This window comes from Xenopus laevis, chromosome 2L, assembly GCF_017654675.1.
Source record: "Xenopus laevis strain J_2021 chromosome 2L, Xenopus_laevis_v10.1, whole genome shotgun sequence".
NCBI lineage: Eukaryota > Metazoa > Chordata > Amphibia > Anura > Pipidae > Xenopus > Xenopus laevis.
In genome coordinates this window covers 27,563,457-27,581,694 of record NC_054373.1, presented here as the reverse complement: position 1 = coordinate 27,581,694, position 18,238 = coordinate 27,563,457, and the positions used below count along the sequence as shown (strand labels likewise).

Here is an 18,238-nt window from a genome sequence, read left to right as displayed (position 1 = left end):
GGTCTTTTCCCATGTCCCGCCGGCCCAGTCCAACCCAGCTGCTATGCGTGCAAAGATCTGTGCACATTTCTATGTACACTTCGACCAAGATGTTTACAGAATATAAATATCTTGTAGTGGGTATGCATTGTTTATATTTTGTTATCTGAAAGTACTGAAATAACAAAGAACAGAAGGCAATGTCACTGTTATTATTTCCCTGGAGACTTCTGTTAAAGTCCTTTGTGCTTTATGTCCATAGCACACAAGGATACAAGGGTGTTGATGGAAGAGATGTGTTTTTGTACAGTTACTCTAGTGTCTCATTGCACTAATTTCTGATCATTTTCAGAAGATACAGATATTCTGGTCTAACATGATTCATTTGTACTGATTACTATTGTGTCTTGTGAAACGATTTCTTTTGTAAGTGTTGGTATGTGAGATGTGGAATGCAATGGTTATGCGCTATTTTTGTTTCACTAGCTTTTAAAGGACAGCGAGGGGGTAATAAAAGATGTTCTCAAATAAAAAAGACCCTTGGAGTGGAGCTGATGTCTTGTAAAGAAAGCAGCATGCATTTATATATGTATTATAATAAAAACATGGCCTGTCCGTCTACCTCCGCTGTCTACTCTTTCTGCTCATCTATCTGTTCATCTGTCTATGAAATCATTTCACAGTTTCAGGCCTTTTCAATATAAGCAATTTAATCAGTCCACGATCTTCATAAAACTGTGGGAACAACAGAAAGGGTGACCTGTCTGAATAAACGTATTCCCTCCTGTAGGGGAAATTGTCAGACTGCAGGACTTTGCCATAGTCTGGATCATTGAAAATGACCTTCACATCTGCAAACACCCTTGCGTTATTATACAGATATTTACCAGCTGTTTCTGTGTTGCTTTTATTCTTTTTGGACAGCAGTGTCCATGACTCAGAATTCCTACCTGTTCACCTCCTAAACTTTTTTTACGAAGCGCAGGACCACCATTCCTGGCAGGCCACTCCCCTTTGTAAACATGAATTAGTGACATTCTGGGAGGGAGAGGTCTATCTTGAATGTTCTACGCAGGCTAGAATATTTTTATAGCCCCATCCACAAAAGGGTCTGTTTTGCACACATTTTTAAAGTGTACAACACTCAGTATTTCTCTTTTCTTTGTTTCCCAGCATCTATAAGGTTTTGACATTTACAATAATGTCTAAAATTATTGACACCTTTTTTCAAATGTACCAGTTTAGGCAGAAATGTACAAGTCAACTCACCAGAGTTGCTGGTACCTACCATAAAAGAAGCACAAAATCAGCCAGTTTGAATTGACTGTGCACACCTCATTGAACGTGGAGAAGGAAAAGAGAAGCAGAGAACTGACTGAAGAGGTTTCATAGAAAACTGTAAGAGAGCACACTCAATCTCAATGCCACAAGTTCATCTACAGAGAACTTAAAGTTCCTTTGTCCAGCTTACACAATGTTATCAAGAACTTGAGGCCCATGACACTGTAGCCATTTTTCCAGGACATGGACGTAAGAGAAGAATTGATGACAGAATGTTCAGACTGTAATGAACCTCTGTCAACTTCCAGGCAGGTTCAAAATGACCTTCTGACACAAGGTACAACAGTTTATACTTGTTCCATCAGTAGCTAATGAAAAGGGGCTCTATGGTAGGTTTGCCAAAGACACTTGAACACACTAGAATCCTTCTGGGACAGTGTCCTGTGGACAGATGAGATGAAATCCAATCTTATTTTGTTAATGCACAACATCTCTTTGTTAAAAGAAAAAAAAGTGAAGACTTCAAAGAAAAGAACACCATCCTTAAAACCAACCGAATAGGAGGTTCCGTGATTCCTTGGGGTTACTTTTGGTGCCCCTGGAATTGCCTACACCGAGTACCCAATTTAACAATTTTAAATCCTTATTGAAAGGTGGGTCTGTGTTGCAGATCATGGGTCTTCCAGCAAGATGAAGACCAGAAGAAGACTTCAGAGAGCACCCAAGAATGGCTAAAGACAAAATGTAGTACCAGACTGCATCAATTATTTTTGCTTATAATAATTTACTGTTCCATAGTGGGCAGCCATAAGCCCAGATATAAATCCCACTGAACACTTGTGGAGAAATCTAAGAACTGTAGTTGGAAGAAGGCATCTTTTAAATGTTAGAGAACTTGAGAAGTGTGCAAAAGAAGTGGTCCAATGGCTATGCGAAGAACGCCATTTCATTTATCCATACCATAGGGTGTACTACCATATATTAAGTCTAAAGTGTCAATAATTTCATTATTGCCATTTGTTTTAGGAAATAAGTCATTCTGAAGACCTGGTTTTAAACTGATTTTGCGTTATTTGCAAAAAGGTGCCATTATTTTTGGCCACAATTATATGTTGCTGCATGGATGTCACTTGTTGGTGTGAAAGCTACTTAGCTCTGCTAAATTATGGGTTCTGGGGTTGTACCCAGAAAGAAAAGGCTGGGTTAATAACTAGGGGCCAATAGCTTTTTGTTCAAACAAGGTTGATGGGGTTTTTACGTTTTTTTGCAAATGAACTGCATTGCCTGAAAGTAGCAAAGTTTTATAATAAATCAACATGTTGTTTAATTCTCTCACCTCAGTAACTATTAATTAAATATTTTTGGTTATTTTTCTATAAATATTTTAATGCTTCATAACTACAGGACAAACCAAAATATTTATCTCTGGCTGTTAAGCTGCTGCTAAAACTTCCATGGTACAATCCCCATCATGCCTTGGGCTACAAATGGAATAATAACTAAACCAAAGTCAGTCTTTATATAAAATAAAACAAGTCAGACTGGGTAAAAAAAACAGTATCATCTTCTGCATAAACAACAATTTCATATCCACGTGTTGGAGTCACTTTAATGGCGTTTCATACGATATTTACGGTATATTTATTTACTTAGATCAGGTAGAAATGCATTGAATCTTACCTTTCCCTCTCTTGTTCAAGAAGGTTGGTGAATTCATCGCTTTTCTCCATATAGTCTGTATGTTTCTGTTTTTCATCCTCTAACTCATACAAAGTTTGCCTTTGTGATTTCTCCACCAGTAGAAGTTGCTCTAGCATCCTCTTGTGCGTCTCTTTGTGTTTCTCAATAACGTTATCCAGCTACAAATGTACAGAGACGTATTATATGAGAATGTTGTAAATAACTTTAGTTACTAAGAAAAAGAACTATAAATGTTTATACAGTACATCTCTTGCCTGAAACTGAAGAACCAAAACTTGGCATTTTTGCTTGTCTTCTACAGGTATATTCCAAGTCTGGAAACTAATGGTTTGAGTTAACTTTTAAGTATGACGTAGAGAGTGATATTCTGAGACAATTTGCATTTAGTTTTTAGTTTTTATTATTTGTAGTTTTTGAGTTATTTAGCTTTTTATTCAGCAGCTCTCCAGTTTGCAATTTCAGCTAACTTGAACCCTAGCAACCATGCACTGATTTAAATAAGAAACTAGAATATGAATTGGAGAGGCCTTGAATAGAAAGATGAGTAATAAAAAGTAGCAGTAACAATAAATGTGTAGCCTTATGAAGTAAGGCTTAAGCCCCTATTGGAAAGAGTCAGAAGAGGAAGGTAAATAATTCAAAAACTATAAAAAATAAATAAATAGTGAAGGTCAGTTGAAAGTTGCTTAGAATTGTCCATTCAATAACATACAAAAAGCTAATTTAAAGGTGAACCACCCCTTTAACGATTTGCATCCAAAGGTGTATGCTCTCTCTGTCTTAATTGTGTTGCCTTTAATTGCAAACTAAAACCTTACATGGTTCATTGCAGGACAGAGGAGGAAGGGCCTTCCAGGGCCACTACCTTTCATGTAAGTCTATTTTTAAGACATTGGGAGATTTGCTTATAATATTTTTACACATGGGGGCCCATTTACTTAGCTCGAGTGAAGGAATAGAGGAAAAAAATTTTGAATGTTTTTTTTGGCTACTTCGACCTTCGAATCGAACAATTCGAACTAAAAATCGTTCGACTATTCAACCATTTGATAGTCGAAGTACTGTCTCTTTAAGAAAAAACTTCGACCCCCTAGTTCGCCACCTAAAAGCTACCGAAGTCAATGTTAGCCTATGAGGAAGGTCCCCATAGGCTTTGCTAGATTTTTTGGGCGAACAAAAATTGTTCGATTGATGAATTAAAATCCTTCGAATCGATTTTTCATTCGATCGAAACTAAATCCTTCGACTTCGAAATTCGACAGTCGAATATCGCAGGTTAATTAACCCTCGATATTCGACCGTAAGTAAATTTGCCCCATGGTGAATACATATCATAAGAAAACATAAGAAACATGGATTATAATCACTGGTACTTGGGTGATTACTGATTGTTGGTACTGAACATACTACACTACACAGCTGTTATCTCTTGTTTGTGTCTTCCAATAGCTTAAAAACGCCACATTGCTTGCTAAAACAAGAATTAGGGAATCCTGAAGGATTCTCGCTAGTTTTTCCAACAGTCAGGAATGTGTTTGAGGAGTTGATATTTATCAGAGCTGATAGATTTATTCAACTGCTTTGAGCAGTCAAATGTCCTGCTTTATAGGGTAGTCCTGGCCAGTGCATCTCAGCAGCACCAGTCCCAATCTTTCCTCCTAAATACTTATCACATGCTGGAAGAAAGGATTCTTTCTCCCCATAAGGATTTCTCTCGGTATTCAAGAGGATCAGTCGGACCCTAAACATAGGGATGATTTGACCTGTGGCTGGATTATTGGAATTACTTCTATGTAGACGGTCTTCTTTTCATCTTACTGTCAGTGATTCAATCAACTAATTGTATACTAGGGGTAGTGAAACCCCAGCAGCAAGGGTTGGACTCGGTTTTTGAGACACCAGGAAAAATCCCAGTGGGACCCTCCAATCCAAACCCGCTCCCCCTGAAGCCCTGGGTAATGCAGCATGACCTCCTCCCAGAGATCAGGGTATTCGCTGGGTTGGGGACCCAAAGGCAGAAGCCCTGGGGGGGGGGGTCCCAGACCACCCTGTCCGGCGCAGCCAGCAACACAACTTTTTATTCCAAACTCCCACTCCCTGCACAAGTAATTTTTTTTAGAAAATTTTGACAAATTGTCTAGCGTTGCCTTAGGTTGGCATCAAGACTGAGCTGGTAGACTGGCCAAGATTTCAGTGTTTTAACAGTCGTGTGGCAAGACATCTCCATTCGGACATTTGTACACTATGTACATTCAGGTATGGGACCTGTTATCCAGAATGCTTGGGACCTGGGGTTTTCCGGATATAGGATCTTTCTGTAATTTGGAGCTTCATACCATAAGTCTACTAGAAAATCATGTAAATATTAAATAAACCCAATAGGCTGGTTTTGCTTCCAATAAGGATTCATTATATTGTATGTTTGGATCAAGTAGAAGCTACTGTTTTATTATTACAGAGACAAAGGAAATAATTTTAAAACATTTGGATTATTTGGATGAAATGAATTCTATGGGAGATGGTCTTTGAAAAAGGGATTTCTGGATATTGGATCTCATACCTGTACTAACTCCGCTAACAGGCCACAATATATTGTGTTTAGAATAAATAAAATGAAAATTGTTTCCTGCTTTGAAGGCAGCCCTAAAGTCATTGTCACATGTCAACTAAGATTCTTCCTCACGTGGCAACTTAGATTCTTTGTAAATGTCTGAACTTTTAGTCCTTCAACATAAAAATGTCTTGTTTTAACTGAAAGCAGATAAGGTTCAACTCCAAAGGGTAAATCATTCAAAAAGAGCTGTTTCTGAAATGAGAGCAAGCTCCCAGGACTTTAATGACAGCTGTAGAAATATATTCTCTGCTATTTTTTTAATGTATTTTGATATTATTTTTTGCCCCAACAAAGGCATGATAGATGTTAGGCTAATATATTTATTATATTTTTTTTTTTTTACATTATTATCCTTTAGTTATACAATAAAAAATGCCATGCCTACTGTATTTTTACGGTGCAGTTTTAAGACACTAAGGGGCAGATTTATCAAAATGTGAGTTTAGATATTAATAAATAAAATCTCACCCGTGTTCTCTTCTTTCCTATGGGATTTTTAGAATTGTATTTATCATTGGGTGAAAGTTTTTGTTTGTTTTTTTTTTACTCGTCCACTTTGATTGGCTTGTGCCCATAGACTAGATCAGAGGGCTACCCCACTCCTTCTACGCTCCGCTGCCAGATTTGTATCAAGTTTGTGGCAGTGGGCTGAGGGCTCCAGAAATTTCTCAGAAAAGTATAGAATATAACAATATGTAGGCACCCAATTGCCTTTATAAAAAAAATAATGGCCCTGATCAGCATGGACCTTCCAGCGGCCCTGGAACAGCAGCACCCCATAGGACCAGAATCTGCTGTAGTAAAATTAAATATATTACATTCCATATTCATCACTGAACTGAGAAAATATCTTGTGATTCCTGTTACAAAGGATGGGAAATGAAATATTAAGACAGAGAGAATATGCCTTTGGATGCAAAAATGGCACAAACTTAAAAAAGAATAATTTGGTAACTCACAGGCAGACTTCTGTTTTATTGGCCACTTAGTTGGATCGTGTGTGACTTTGTTCAACCATATGGGTGGCCTTATTGCACTCACGAGACTGGTTGGCCCACAAGTCTAATGATTAGATTACATGAATGCAGAAGGGAGGTTTCCTGTCTGGATTTTCAGCCTGAAGCACCTGACTGTGACCAAGTTCTATGTTTGACGCTTAGAATTTTGGCCAAGGCCCCACACATACAGCAAATGTTTGGCCAATGTTGTTGAAAATCAGATTTCACTCCAAGTGTGAACTATTTCAAACTGGCACATTGATCACTTCTTGGAAAATGTTGCATGAAACACAGTTTGGAAGAATTAATTTAGCAGAGTGGCTCTGCTGGGCCCCCATAGGAGGACCTTGAGTAGTGGCTGGACCTCAGCCTGCAGCCCACTTAGGGTGAAATTTGGAAAGAATATTTATTTTCCTGTTGTGGTTGATGTGTTTAACATGTGTAATAGCCTCGTTCTTATAAGGAATAGATGTATATTAAACACAATATACCTCACTCATAGGCTTTTCATAGATATCTTCTTGCCACTGTGGGACATTTGCTTGAATTGCATCTCTCTGAAGGGCCTCTAAGACTCTTTTAGGAGTCACAAAGCCATATTGCGCTTCCAGCAAGGCCAAGTCAATCTTCTCAGCTTTCAGCACTGAAATGACTTCATCTCGAGCCTAAGGAGAACAATCAGAGTGTGGGAACATATTAATGTAAAAAAAAAAAAAAAATGTTTCTCTTTGACCTAGCATTAACTTAATGCGGTTCATCTAAAATCGACCGTGCTTGGAGAAAATAAATCTCTCCCGAACATTTGTATTTAAATTCAATCCATGTGCACTGCATGACATTATTGTCACATTAGGTAATCTAAAGAGAACATCATTCTCCACATGACAAAAAAATAAATATATTTGGAGTTTAACGTTGTCTTGCCTGTACTCATCTATTGCAACAGCAAGAGGATATGACCTCTTACAGCATGCATACCATTAGTATGTAATAATGACAGCCCTTTTAGATATAATTTATAGTATCAAGTGATTGCTGGCAAGACAAAGGCGTGGATATGTATAAGCCAAACGTATAGTCTGTTTATTGAGCAGAGTATGAAATATGACTGACTTGCAGCTCTCCCTCCAGCACACTCAGAAGGAAGAGCAGGTCATCCCGAGACAGGTCATTTCCCCTTTTGGATGAGGCTTCTGCTTTCGTCTCTAATTTGTGGCTCCTTAGGATAGTGTCAGTTTCAGCCACATAGTCTCTGTGTTTCTTTCCCTTCCTCATGTAGCCAAGCTCCGGCTCCAGTAAATCTGCCTCTTCTGGATTGGTGCAGTGGTTGAGTTTGCAGGTCATGGCTGGACATTCAATGCTGTTGCTTCTCGAACGCATGGTCTGGAATGCTGAGAAAGATGAGAACACTTAACCTTTTGGAAAAAAATCAATAATAAAATGTTGTGCTTGAGTAACTATTCTCACAAATCTCTCCTGCCATTCACTCTTGCCCCCCCCCAGCAAAGTAAAGTTGCTACCTGTCTGGTTTTGAACCCAGTTTTCCAAAACCAAGTTTTCCCAAGCCAAGTTCAAAACCACCTGTCTGGATTTCACTGCTCTGAAACCTGACACAAGGGTTGTCTGGGCCAGTATTGCAAATTTACCAGCAATGCACTTTCCAGTAAATTTGTAGTAACTAGTCCAGTGATCCCCAACCAGTAGCTCATGAGCAACATGTTGCTCCTCGACCCCTTGGATGTTGCTCCCATTGGCATCCAAGCAGATGCTTCTTTTTGAATTCCTGGCTTAAAGGCAAGCTTTAGTTGCATAAACAACATGTATAATGCCAAACATAATGCCTCCTGTTGGCTGCAAGTCCACATAGGGGCTACCAATCCTCACAGCTCTTATTTGGAAGCCCGATGATCTTTTTGCATATTTGTGTTGCTCTCCAACGTTATTTTATACTTAAGTGTGGCTCTTGGGTCAAAAAAGTTGGGGACCCCTGAACTAGCCCTTCACCCTCGGTACACCTCCGTTCCATACAAAAACGACTCCTGCCCCTATCTTTTACAGACCCCCGTCCTGCTCAGTCAGTTCCCTTTCATTTGCATGCCCCATCATAGACTCGCCCACCCAGTATAATGCCAGCAAAAAGTAGGCAAACCGTAAACCTTACAAATCTCCACGTTGGGACATCCAATAATAACTCATTCTATAGAACTGCACTCTCCAATGGCAGGTGAACCCCATTTATGTGTTATTCCCTGTGTTACCTGCCATTGCTTTGTACTGTGTTACCCTTAATTAAATTAGCCTACCAGCCATAGCTAGAGTGCGTGCTTAGGGTACAAATGTAAAACCCAGATTATTCCTTTTATTTGGCTCAAAGTTGGGAATCTGAGGTTGGCGGTTCTCTCCTTTTATGTGTTTCAGCATTCTCTAAAAAAAATCCCTGCTTTGGATAAGTTTATAAGTGTGTTTTAGTACAGAATATAGGATCTTCCCTTTGCATAAGCAAAAAAAATTCTAAAGCATATTGTTCTGTTAAAATGACACATGATGAGTAATAAACGTCTGCGGAGTGAATCTGCTTTTATACATACAAGGGATATATTGTGTCAGAAACCACATACGCCTTGTCTGGTCAGTTTGTATTAGCATGTCTGAAATTCCATAAAAACTTGGCCAATACTCTAACGCTAGATTGATACATACTGAACATATGTGAGAAGTTAACATTCTCCAAGGAGAAATCCCACAATCACCAGCCTTGCTATCACAAGTACATTCTATATGGGATAGAATTTCTCTTATTTATATGAACTAATTAGTATGTTTTTCACTTATATTGTTCTTTTTATTGCCATGGCTTCATGTACATAGAACATTTCTTCACTGTATGATTTGCATTTATATGTGGGCTGCCGTATTGATTATCCCAGCAAAGATATGCCACCATCTGTTTATAACAACTGGCAAAGATGAATGTTTGGACGAGATGAGGCGTATAACTCAAACAAATACTGATCGATACTGGGGGTGAACTTCTTGATTGTGCTTTGATTGTTGACCCTACAACGTTGACATCTTCACTTTACTTCTAATCATTGCTTTATACTTCTACCTGTCCAACCGTTGCCTAATATCTGATACTCTCATATACCCAGATACATTGGACAGTTTTTACCTGTTCATGGTTCATGTGGTTTATTTTACTTGAATCCTAACATATTACACCTATGGCGCAGGCATTTGGGTGTTGGCCGAGTTCCGAACAAAGAGGTTTCATTTGCTATTTCTTTGTCCTTTTGCGTTCTTACTTCTGGGAGTACAAACGGCATTTATGATGTACCAAACTCCTTGTGTTGTGACTTTGATGTGAGGCAACATGTACCCAATTACTGGCTTTTTTTTTTTCTTTCAAACAGGCCAGCTGGTTTCCAAGTTTTCCATTACTGTTAGGAATTCTAGTTACACATCATTTTAAAATACTTTCCCCTTGTTGCCACTTCTTATGCTATTTTTAAGAGGTTATCTGTAAAGGGAATATGGTTGTTTGCGTAAGCCGAAGGATTTTCAGAGCTTCCATATAAGGGTACGGTTGGCTTTTTGAAGCATAAGATTACGTTTTTATAGGCTGTCACATTTATCAGTATTTGTTGCAAAAAGCAGGCTTGTATTTTTTTCCCCTTTTGAGCATGCTTAGTGTTCTAATGACATCACAGAGGAAAGTGCAATAAATGTCTAATTAAAACTCTGCTCTGTGGGGTGAGCAGGGTTTTAATTGGCACGGTGGGTGCTGTGACAAACAGGTAGAACAACAGTGAAAAACTATTTTCTTTTCTATGGTCAAGACTTGTATTGGGTCAGGCGGACACAGGGCTGGGCCAAGGTGTTTTGGCACCCTAGGCAAGGGCTTCAATCAGCAGTAGCCAAGAATCCATCATATTGCCCCAAACATGTGTACCTGTGCTAGCAACCACCATATTGTCCCATATACCTGAGCCAGCAGCAAAACCAATCCCTCATTTTGCCCCCAATCTGTACCTGTGCCAGCAGCAGCCAAAAAAATTCACAAAATTTCCCCTAAATATGTACTTTTGCCAGCAGGAGCGAAGAGGGAGGTGGGTAGTGCTTCTGCCCTCTGTACAAATCACGTGCAAGAGGGGTTTGGAACAGGCGGTTTATAAAATTCAAAAACTATTAAAGGCGAAGCAAAGCAGGGTTTAAAATCAACTGAAAAAATTCCCCTTAAAAGTGCGCCCCTCCCATGATTGCGCCCTAGGCAGGCGCCTACTCTGCCTACCCCTAGTTCCGGCCCTGGACGGACATGGCATTTACGCAGGGCTGCCGACCGAAAAGTATGATCCGCAGTGTAACAATTACTTATTCTTAGTATATATAGAGTTCCTGACAATATAGTAATTCAGACATTGAACATTTTCTTTTAATTTGACCAAATAATATGTTAAAGCTTAATTTTGTGAGATATTATGTTAGATCACTGAAACAATAAACTGAAATGTGCTCTTTGCATAAGTATTCAACTGCTGGGTTGTAGAAGCTCTATCTTTACACAGGAGAATAAATGTTGCCATAACAAGGACCCAGTTACCTTATCATTGGTCTCCACTAGTGAATCATTAAAATAACTGCCACAATTTCTGGATAAAACCCCCACAGATAAGAAATTCTAATTGTGAATCTGAAGAACTGCTAGAACAACGGAGACTAAAAAGCATTCAAATTTTTTTTACAGATTACAAAATTTTTTTAAAAAAGGTCGCAAAACAATAGCCAAGTGTTTGGTTCAATTAAAGACAGCTGAAGCTACATTAAACCTCTCAGATGATGCCGAAGAAAGGTCATTGGTCAAAACTCAATGCACAGACAGGTCAATGATCACATTGAATGATCTGCAGCTCTCCTGATCTGAGCCATATGGAGAACTATACATGGCACTCGCCTGAATGTGAGGGCAGCACAAAGTAAGATATTATTTGTGAAGAAGCATGTGAAAGCACCTCTGAAATTCTGTCCTATAGGAAGATAAGACCAAATATGACATTTTCTAGTCAAGTTTAAAAAGCCAAAAAATTATTAAAAGTGTGAGGCGTGGAAAGATAAGAACTAAGATAATGTTTTCTGGCCAAACTTCACGCAGCACAAATGTAACATTGTCCACACCTTACAAGGCACCATACCTAAAGTGAAGTATGGAGGTGAGCATCTTTTTAGATAAGAAGGATGAATGGATGCCACCCAGTGAATATTCCAAAAGTTCATCTTTCAACAGGATAATAATCCCCTACACAAGATCCGTGTAATATTTGAATAGAAACAGAAAGGTGACTGTTCATCAATGGCCCAGTCAAAGCATCGATCTCAATCCAAATGAGCGTTTGTGTTGCCGTTTGAAAAAAGAGGTGCCCGGTCGTAGCATTTCTTAGATGGAACATAACTCTACTCTACAGTTTGCCATCCCTGTTTTATACTGTATCTGAGATCATTGTTTTGGTTGCATGAAAATCCTTTTTTTGCACATGTCTTGTTATTAACCAGTGGTTGTCAAACCTTTTCAATTCAAGCCTCCTTGAAGATTGTCTTTGGTCTGGGCACCTCTTGAAGATCCCACATTTGGTCGGGACCTCCCATAATTCATTAAATGTGCACTGCTTTAGGAAAATATTGGTATATCAGTCAATCAGCCAGAATATGAAGGACTGAAAATATGGATTCGCCCCAAATTTCACCCTAGCCGACCTTCAAGCTTTCAGGTGTATGCAGGAGACCAAATGATCATTCTTTGTAATTCTCGCTGTAACTGGTCATTCGGCTGAGCCATCTCACTACTGCTTCAAGCTCCTCTCCGGGGGGTCAGTACCACAGTTTGGGAACCACCGATTTAGATGATTTGAATTTATAGTAAATGTGCATTGTGCCTCCAGCAGAATTTCCTAACGTGATATACGAACCACAACGATATCTGAGAATAGGCACAGACTGACTGGAAGTCCTCTGCATGCTGTTATATGTGCTCGTGCTGACAAGTCTATGTAAGCAGTGAGGTTAGGATTTGACATCCGTGAGCTAATGAACCTTAAAGACAGAGCGTGTATTGTCTCTATGATCTCTGCTAACATCATTTGGGACTAGTGGCGTGTTCTTTATATCCTGTCATACCAGGAATAAACAAGGTAAAAATATTATACAAGCATAACATTGCTCACAGTCCAAAATCCCTCAAGGGAACAATAAAAATGTTTTCGTAACCTAAACAGTGTGCTTATTTAGCTAAACAGGTTTGCAGGAGCAGCTAGTTGGCTTCTTTGGGGCAGAATTGGTGGTCTGTGTTTCCTGTCTTCCAATCACATTTGACAGAAGAATGTAATCACCTCTTTCCCGGACCCCCAGCCTAGACCATTCTCAAACTGTACATTAGATGTAAACAGTATAATTATGTTTTTTTGGCACCTGTTTTATAGTATTAAATGTGTTTCTGTAAACTGTTGGCTGGAATTGAATCACAAGACTTCATTGTAGTGTGGTTAAATTGTGTCTGCAGTAACTTGTGGCCGGTTATTGGTGGTAGTGCCCAGGGCAGAACAGACTTGTGGGCCCCAAATATATATATATGTATTTATTATATAGTAAGAGTGTTTAGCCTATGTCCTTTCAGCTGTTGTCAAATGACTGCATTAACTGATATGCTGAAGTCCAGGCAGCACAATCCCTCCCTTCTCACTGATAACTATTAACACCATCAATAGCCCCCATATGTAATAACACACACTATGTTTACCCAGGTGCAGTAACCCATAGCAACCATTAAGACTTTTGCTTTTAAACAGACAACTAGTAAATGCTACCTGCTAATCGGTAGATATAGGTGATATGCACCAGAGGAAGGGCCAGATGGGTCCGAAACATGTAGTGCGATAATAAAACTACACACTTGCAAAGACTCTCCAGACTTTCTTGTTCTTTTATGTTACTGAGGTGGAGATGGCTACTCCATTGGTCTGTGGAAGAGTCTGATTTACTAAAAGCTACTGGTGGATCACTGAGGAATAATTTCCTGTTTTCATTATAGGTGATTGGACTTGCTTTAAACCCAAATTATTTGCAATCCCACAGCACAGACGCTGCTATTGTTATTCCCACTCTTACTATAGGCACCATCTCTTCATTACTATACCTGCTATCCCACAGTCACACTCCCTTCCCAGAGACTATTATACCACTGTTACTATAGACACCATCTCTCCCTACTATACCTGCTATCCCACAGTCACTCTCCCTTCCCAGAGACTATTATACCACTGTTACTATAGGCACCATCTCTCCCTACTATACCTGCTATCCCACAGTCACACTCCCTTCCCAGAGACTATTATCCCACTGTTACTATAGACACCATCTCCCCCTACTATACCTGCTGTCCCACAGTCACACTCCCTTTCTAGAGACTATTATCCACTGTTACTATAGGCACCATCTCTCCCTAATATACTTGCTATCCCACAGTCACACTCCCTTCCCAGAGACTATTATCCACTGTTACTATAGGCACCATCTCTCCCTACTATACCTGCTATCCACAGTCACACTCCCTTCCCAGAGACTATTATCCCACTGTTACTATAGGCACCATCTCTCCCTGCTATACCTGCTATCCCACAGTCACACTCCCTTCCCAGAGACTATTATCCACTGTTACTATAGGCACCATCTCTCCCTACTATACCTGCTATCCCACAGTCACACTCCCTTCCCAGAGACTATTATCCCACTGTTACTATAGACACCATCTCTCCCTACTATACCTGCTATCCCACAGTCACACTCCCTTCCCAGAGACTATTATCCCACTGTTACTATATGCACCATCTCTCCCTACTATACCTGCTATCCCACAGCCACACTCCTTTCCCAGAGACTATTATCCACTGTTACTATAGGCACCATCTCTCCCTACTATATCTGCTATCCCACAGTCCCAGTCCTTGGAGAGCTGGTTTCTGATTTATATTTAAAGAGGTTCTGATTAATTTATATCTCTCTGGAGCATTAACATGGTACAGGTAATCAAACCAGTTGTGTCATGACTTAACACATGATGAATCCTGCTGATTATATCTTTAGTATGAGAATAATCCAGGACATAAAGAAGACTAATGGTTGATGGCTTTTTATAGGTTTCTAAGAAATGTCTTATAACTGCTGTGTTACTGGCACAATCACTGTCTCATGAAGAGGATTATATGCAAGGGAACTAGCCTCAAGCTGAATTTGTTGTTTGCGTGCAAAGAACCTCCAAAAAATACAAATGTAACTGAAAAGCTTATTGTACAATGAAATATATCATACTTCTGTATTGCAGGGAAATGTAAAAGGTTATTGGTACAGACTCTACATCTTCCATCTTGCTCAACAAGCCAGCAAAGGGATTCTTTGCTGTTGGCCTAGGCTTAACTACAGATAGTAAACATTAACCTTAATCACCCTGAACAATGCTTGTTCTGATCCTTTAAATCTGCCATTTATAGGAAACCTTGTAAAAACAGATCATTTTAAGGTAAACAGGCATGTTATTTGTAATGACATAATGGCTGGTAATTCAAGTTAAATCTGTCTAATGCTTGTACAAAGCCAAGATGATAACTATTATTTCTTGTAAAAAGAAACAGTTGAATGTATATATATGCAGCAGGTTTAGTGAGAAGATTCTGTTGATAGGGCTTCCTGCGCTATTTTTATTTTGCCTGTTATTTTCCTGTTTCTGGAATACACTAGCATGTAATAGCTAGTGATAAAAAAAACATGGAATAAGGGTTGGAACAAGGGCTTACTTAATGCAAGTCCTAGATGTTCCTCCAATTAGACAATACTTCAAGCTAAGAAGAGCACTTTACAATCTACTGAATGTTTTATTGGGTATAGATCACTTACAGTCTCATCCACAAATGGCCGCAACATCCAGCTTGAATACTGAAGCCTAATGGCACCACTTCACGTACCATTTATAGAATTCTTCTTAAAGAACGTTTATTGGCTTTCTACATACCAATACCATATAAAAAAACATACCAATAAGGTCTGTTTTTAAAACTGATATTTGCAAAGCACCACAGTTCCTATTATCTTTATATTATCTGCTTTGAATGAAGGAGTTTCTCAACAAACTGCTAGTGTCACCCTTGAAAATGCTCCCAGAAGTATAGATACTGCAATTCTTATTATATTTATGTCATTGAGTTGAGGGACATAACCAATTTTTGGGTTCTGTGTATATGTAATAATTAGGGATGCACCGAATCCACTTTTTTGGATTCGGCCGAACCCCCGAAACCTTTGCGGAAGATTCGGCCGAATAACGAATCAAAACCTATTTTGCATATGCAAATTAGGGGGGGAAGGGGAAAACGTTTTTTACTTCCTTGTTTTGTGACCAAAAAGTCACGTGATTTCCCTCCCCGCCCCTAATTTACATATGCAAATTAGGGTTTGGATTCAGTTTGGCAAGGCAGAAGGATTCGGCCGAATCCTGCTTAAAAAGGCCGAATCCCGAACCGAATCCTGTATTCGGTGCATCCCTAGTAATAATCTTAAAATAGTGTTTCTTAGTTAAAAAGTATGACCATACTAAAATCTATTAAAGAACCTAATCAGCAACCACCCTGAAGTTGGGCTGAATAATTTAACTTTTAGCATAAACTAAGACATTGATTCCCAAATTGTGGGGCCGGGCCCCCTGTGGTAACCCACAGAAATGGTTGGGTGGTGGCTCACCTTTTAGACCAGTTATTGTTACGTTTGGTGAGAATGCCTATTTGCTCTCTTAGATATTTTGAAATCCCAGCTTGAAGATCGGTTTTAGTGGGATTTGGGAGAACACTTCTTTTGCTCCCAGATATCCTTAGAACTACAACTGGATGGTTAATCAGGGCTGCCATCAGTAATCATGGGGCCCTATCCTACTAAGTTGTACTACCCAGGTTGCCCAAATTATTAGCCAACCTGTCACTGGTCCCCCTGGGTGGTTGGCCTTGCCAAAAAGTTATATGAGGCCCCTGCTCGAACATGTTGATGTCCTTTGATCCTCCCAACTACGCTACAAAAATTGTTTTGAATTTGTGATATGACCTTTAGATTGTCCGCTCCATTAGGACACAGACTGATGGGAATTATGAGCTATCTCTAAAATATTATGTAGATGTGTCAGCGTTATATAAAAAATGATTATAAATAATCACACTTTAATTTCAAGGTTAACTTTAATTTCAAGGTCAATTTTAACATCATTGACATTGATGAGCTAATCTCTTTTGATCTCATCTCAAAAGGGTGAAATAAATCCTCTGCTTATCTACACATATCCAAACTGTCTTACACTTATCTAATTATTAAGCTCTCTGGCTAACGACAAAGTTTGATTAACTCAGTGACGATGGAACAAACTTCAAAGGGTAAGTCCACACTGGCCGTTTTTGGGGAGTTTGGTCGCCTGGTGACTAATCGCCTCGTTTTTGTGGCGATCAATCTCCCCAAACGCCCAGTGTGGCCTTACCCTAAGTGAGTTCAGTTGTTACTGAAGGACTACAAGGTGGTCTTTACAGCAATCCTGTAAAACACGTGTCACTACAAATAAAAGAAATATCATCTGCTTGGAGTATAATTGAAACATGTTGAATTTAGTGGTGGAGCTGTATGAAATAATTCTGCCATTATTATGCAGGACGAAAAATAAATGGTAAGTGCTAAGCACGTTCAATAAATCACTTGTTTTAAAACTGGAGGTTTCAGAGAAAAGCTGTTCACTGATACCATTTAATACACAGTCTTGACATTTGCTTTGGTAGACGGAGATTAAACTGTGTTTTCAAATTGTTCTCTTCCCTTGTTCATGCCGGTGCCAACAGTAAAAACCATATTTTTTTTTTTTAGATTAAACCCTCCATTACTGATAGATAATGACAGAGCAGTAGCAGAAGGCACCAGTTAGTCTGCATTAGCTCATGGGTTTGGTATAGCTTTGTAGTGAACTGTAGGATTTGTGAAACTCTACCTCAGCGGGTTGTCTCTTCCCCGCTTCTTGTATGATGAATAGCCAATGATACAAGGTTCCTAACAGGTCCTTCTCACACTCCCACAGATGTTACAAAGAAAGTGGAGGCTGTTTCCTAGCTTGAATACATTGCGTGTCTTGACGTTTACCAGGTCTCCTGATGCTTTCAAAATCTTCATTATAAACCCCCCCCCCAGTCTATTTGGATAAATCACAGGGAAGAAATGATGCATTGTGGGTAAAATAAAATGCCGAAAACCCTGTTATGCTCAGTGGTATAGTTTTCCTCTAAATACAGACCCAGCTTGAAAATGCATTCCTTTTTTTTTTGTTGTTGTCTTTGTAAACTGGCTTCCCTTGACCAAGTAACCTAAGCAACCCCAATGACCGTACCATCAGAGGATTCCTTAACCACTCGCATGAGTAGCAGTGTGACAGAAGGTATGCAAGGAATTCTCAGAGGATTGAGTTTCCAATTCCCAGTGGGTATTGACACCTGTAATGCACTAGGAATCTGTTGTTGTAATCGCTAAATTATGTTCTTCCATGAAACATAAGCCATGCATGTAGAGATCAAAAGTTTTGTTTGATTTTTGGTGTGTGTGTGTATCG

General features: G+C 39.3%; 2 protein-coding genes across 4 annotated transcripts in view; one reads left to right on the top strand and one right to left on the bottom strand.

Moving 5' to 3' along the window:
• Nucleotides 1-18,238, top strand: part of cmss1.L (cms1 ribosomal small subunit homolog L homeolog) — a 220,009-nt gene that overhangs the window by 99,991 nt on the left and 101,780 nt on the right. The gene's annotated exons all lie outside the window — the stretch shown is intronic.
• Nucleotides 1-18,238, bottom strand: part of LOC108707914 (filamin A-interacting protein 1-like) — a 180,531-nt gene that overhangs the window by 93,172 nt on the left and 69,121 nt on the right. For both annotated transcript variants that reach the window (XM_018246011.2, XM_018246009.2), the window contains exons 3-5: nucleotides 7,687-7,964; nucleotides 7,065-7,238; nucleotides 2,941-3,119 (exon numbers count right to left, since the gene is read on the bottom strand). In XM_018246011.2, the coding sequence (XP_018101500.1) occupies nucleotides 2,941-3,119; nucleotides 7,065-7,238; nucleotides 7,687-7,953 (620 nt within the window). In that variant the 5' untranslated portion in view covers nucleotides 7,954-7,964. The remainder of the gene's footprint in view (nucleotides 1-2,940; nucleotides 3,120-7,064; nucleotides 7,239-7,686; nucleotides 7,965-18,238) is intronic.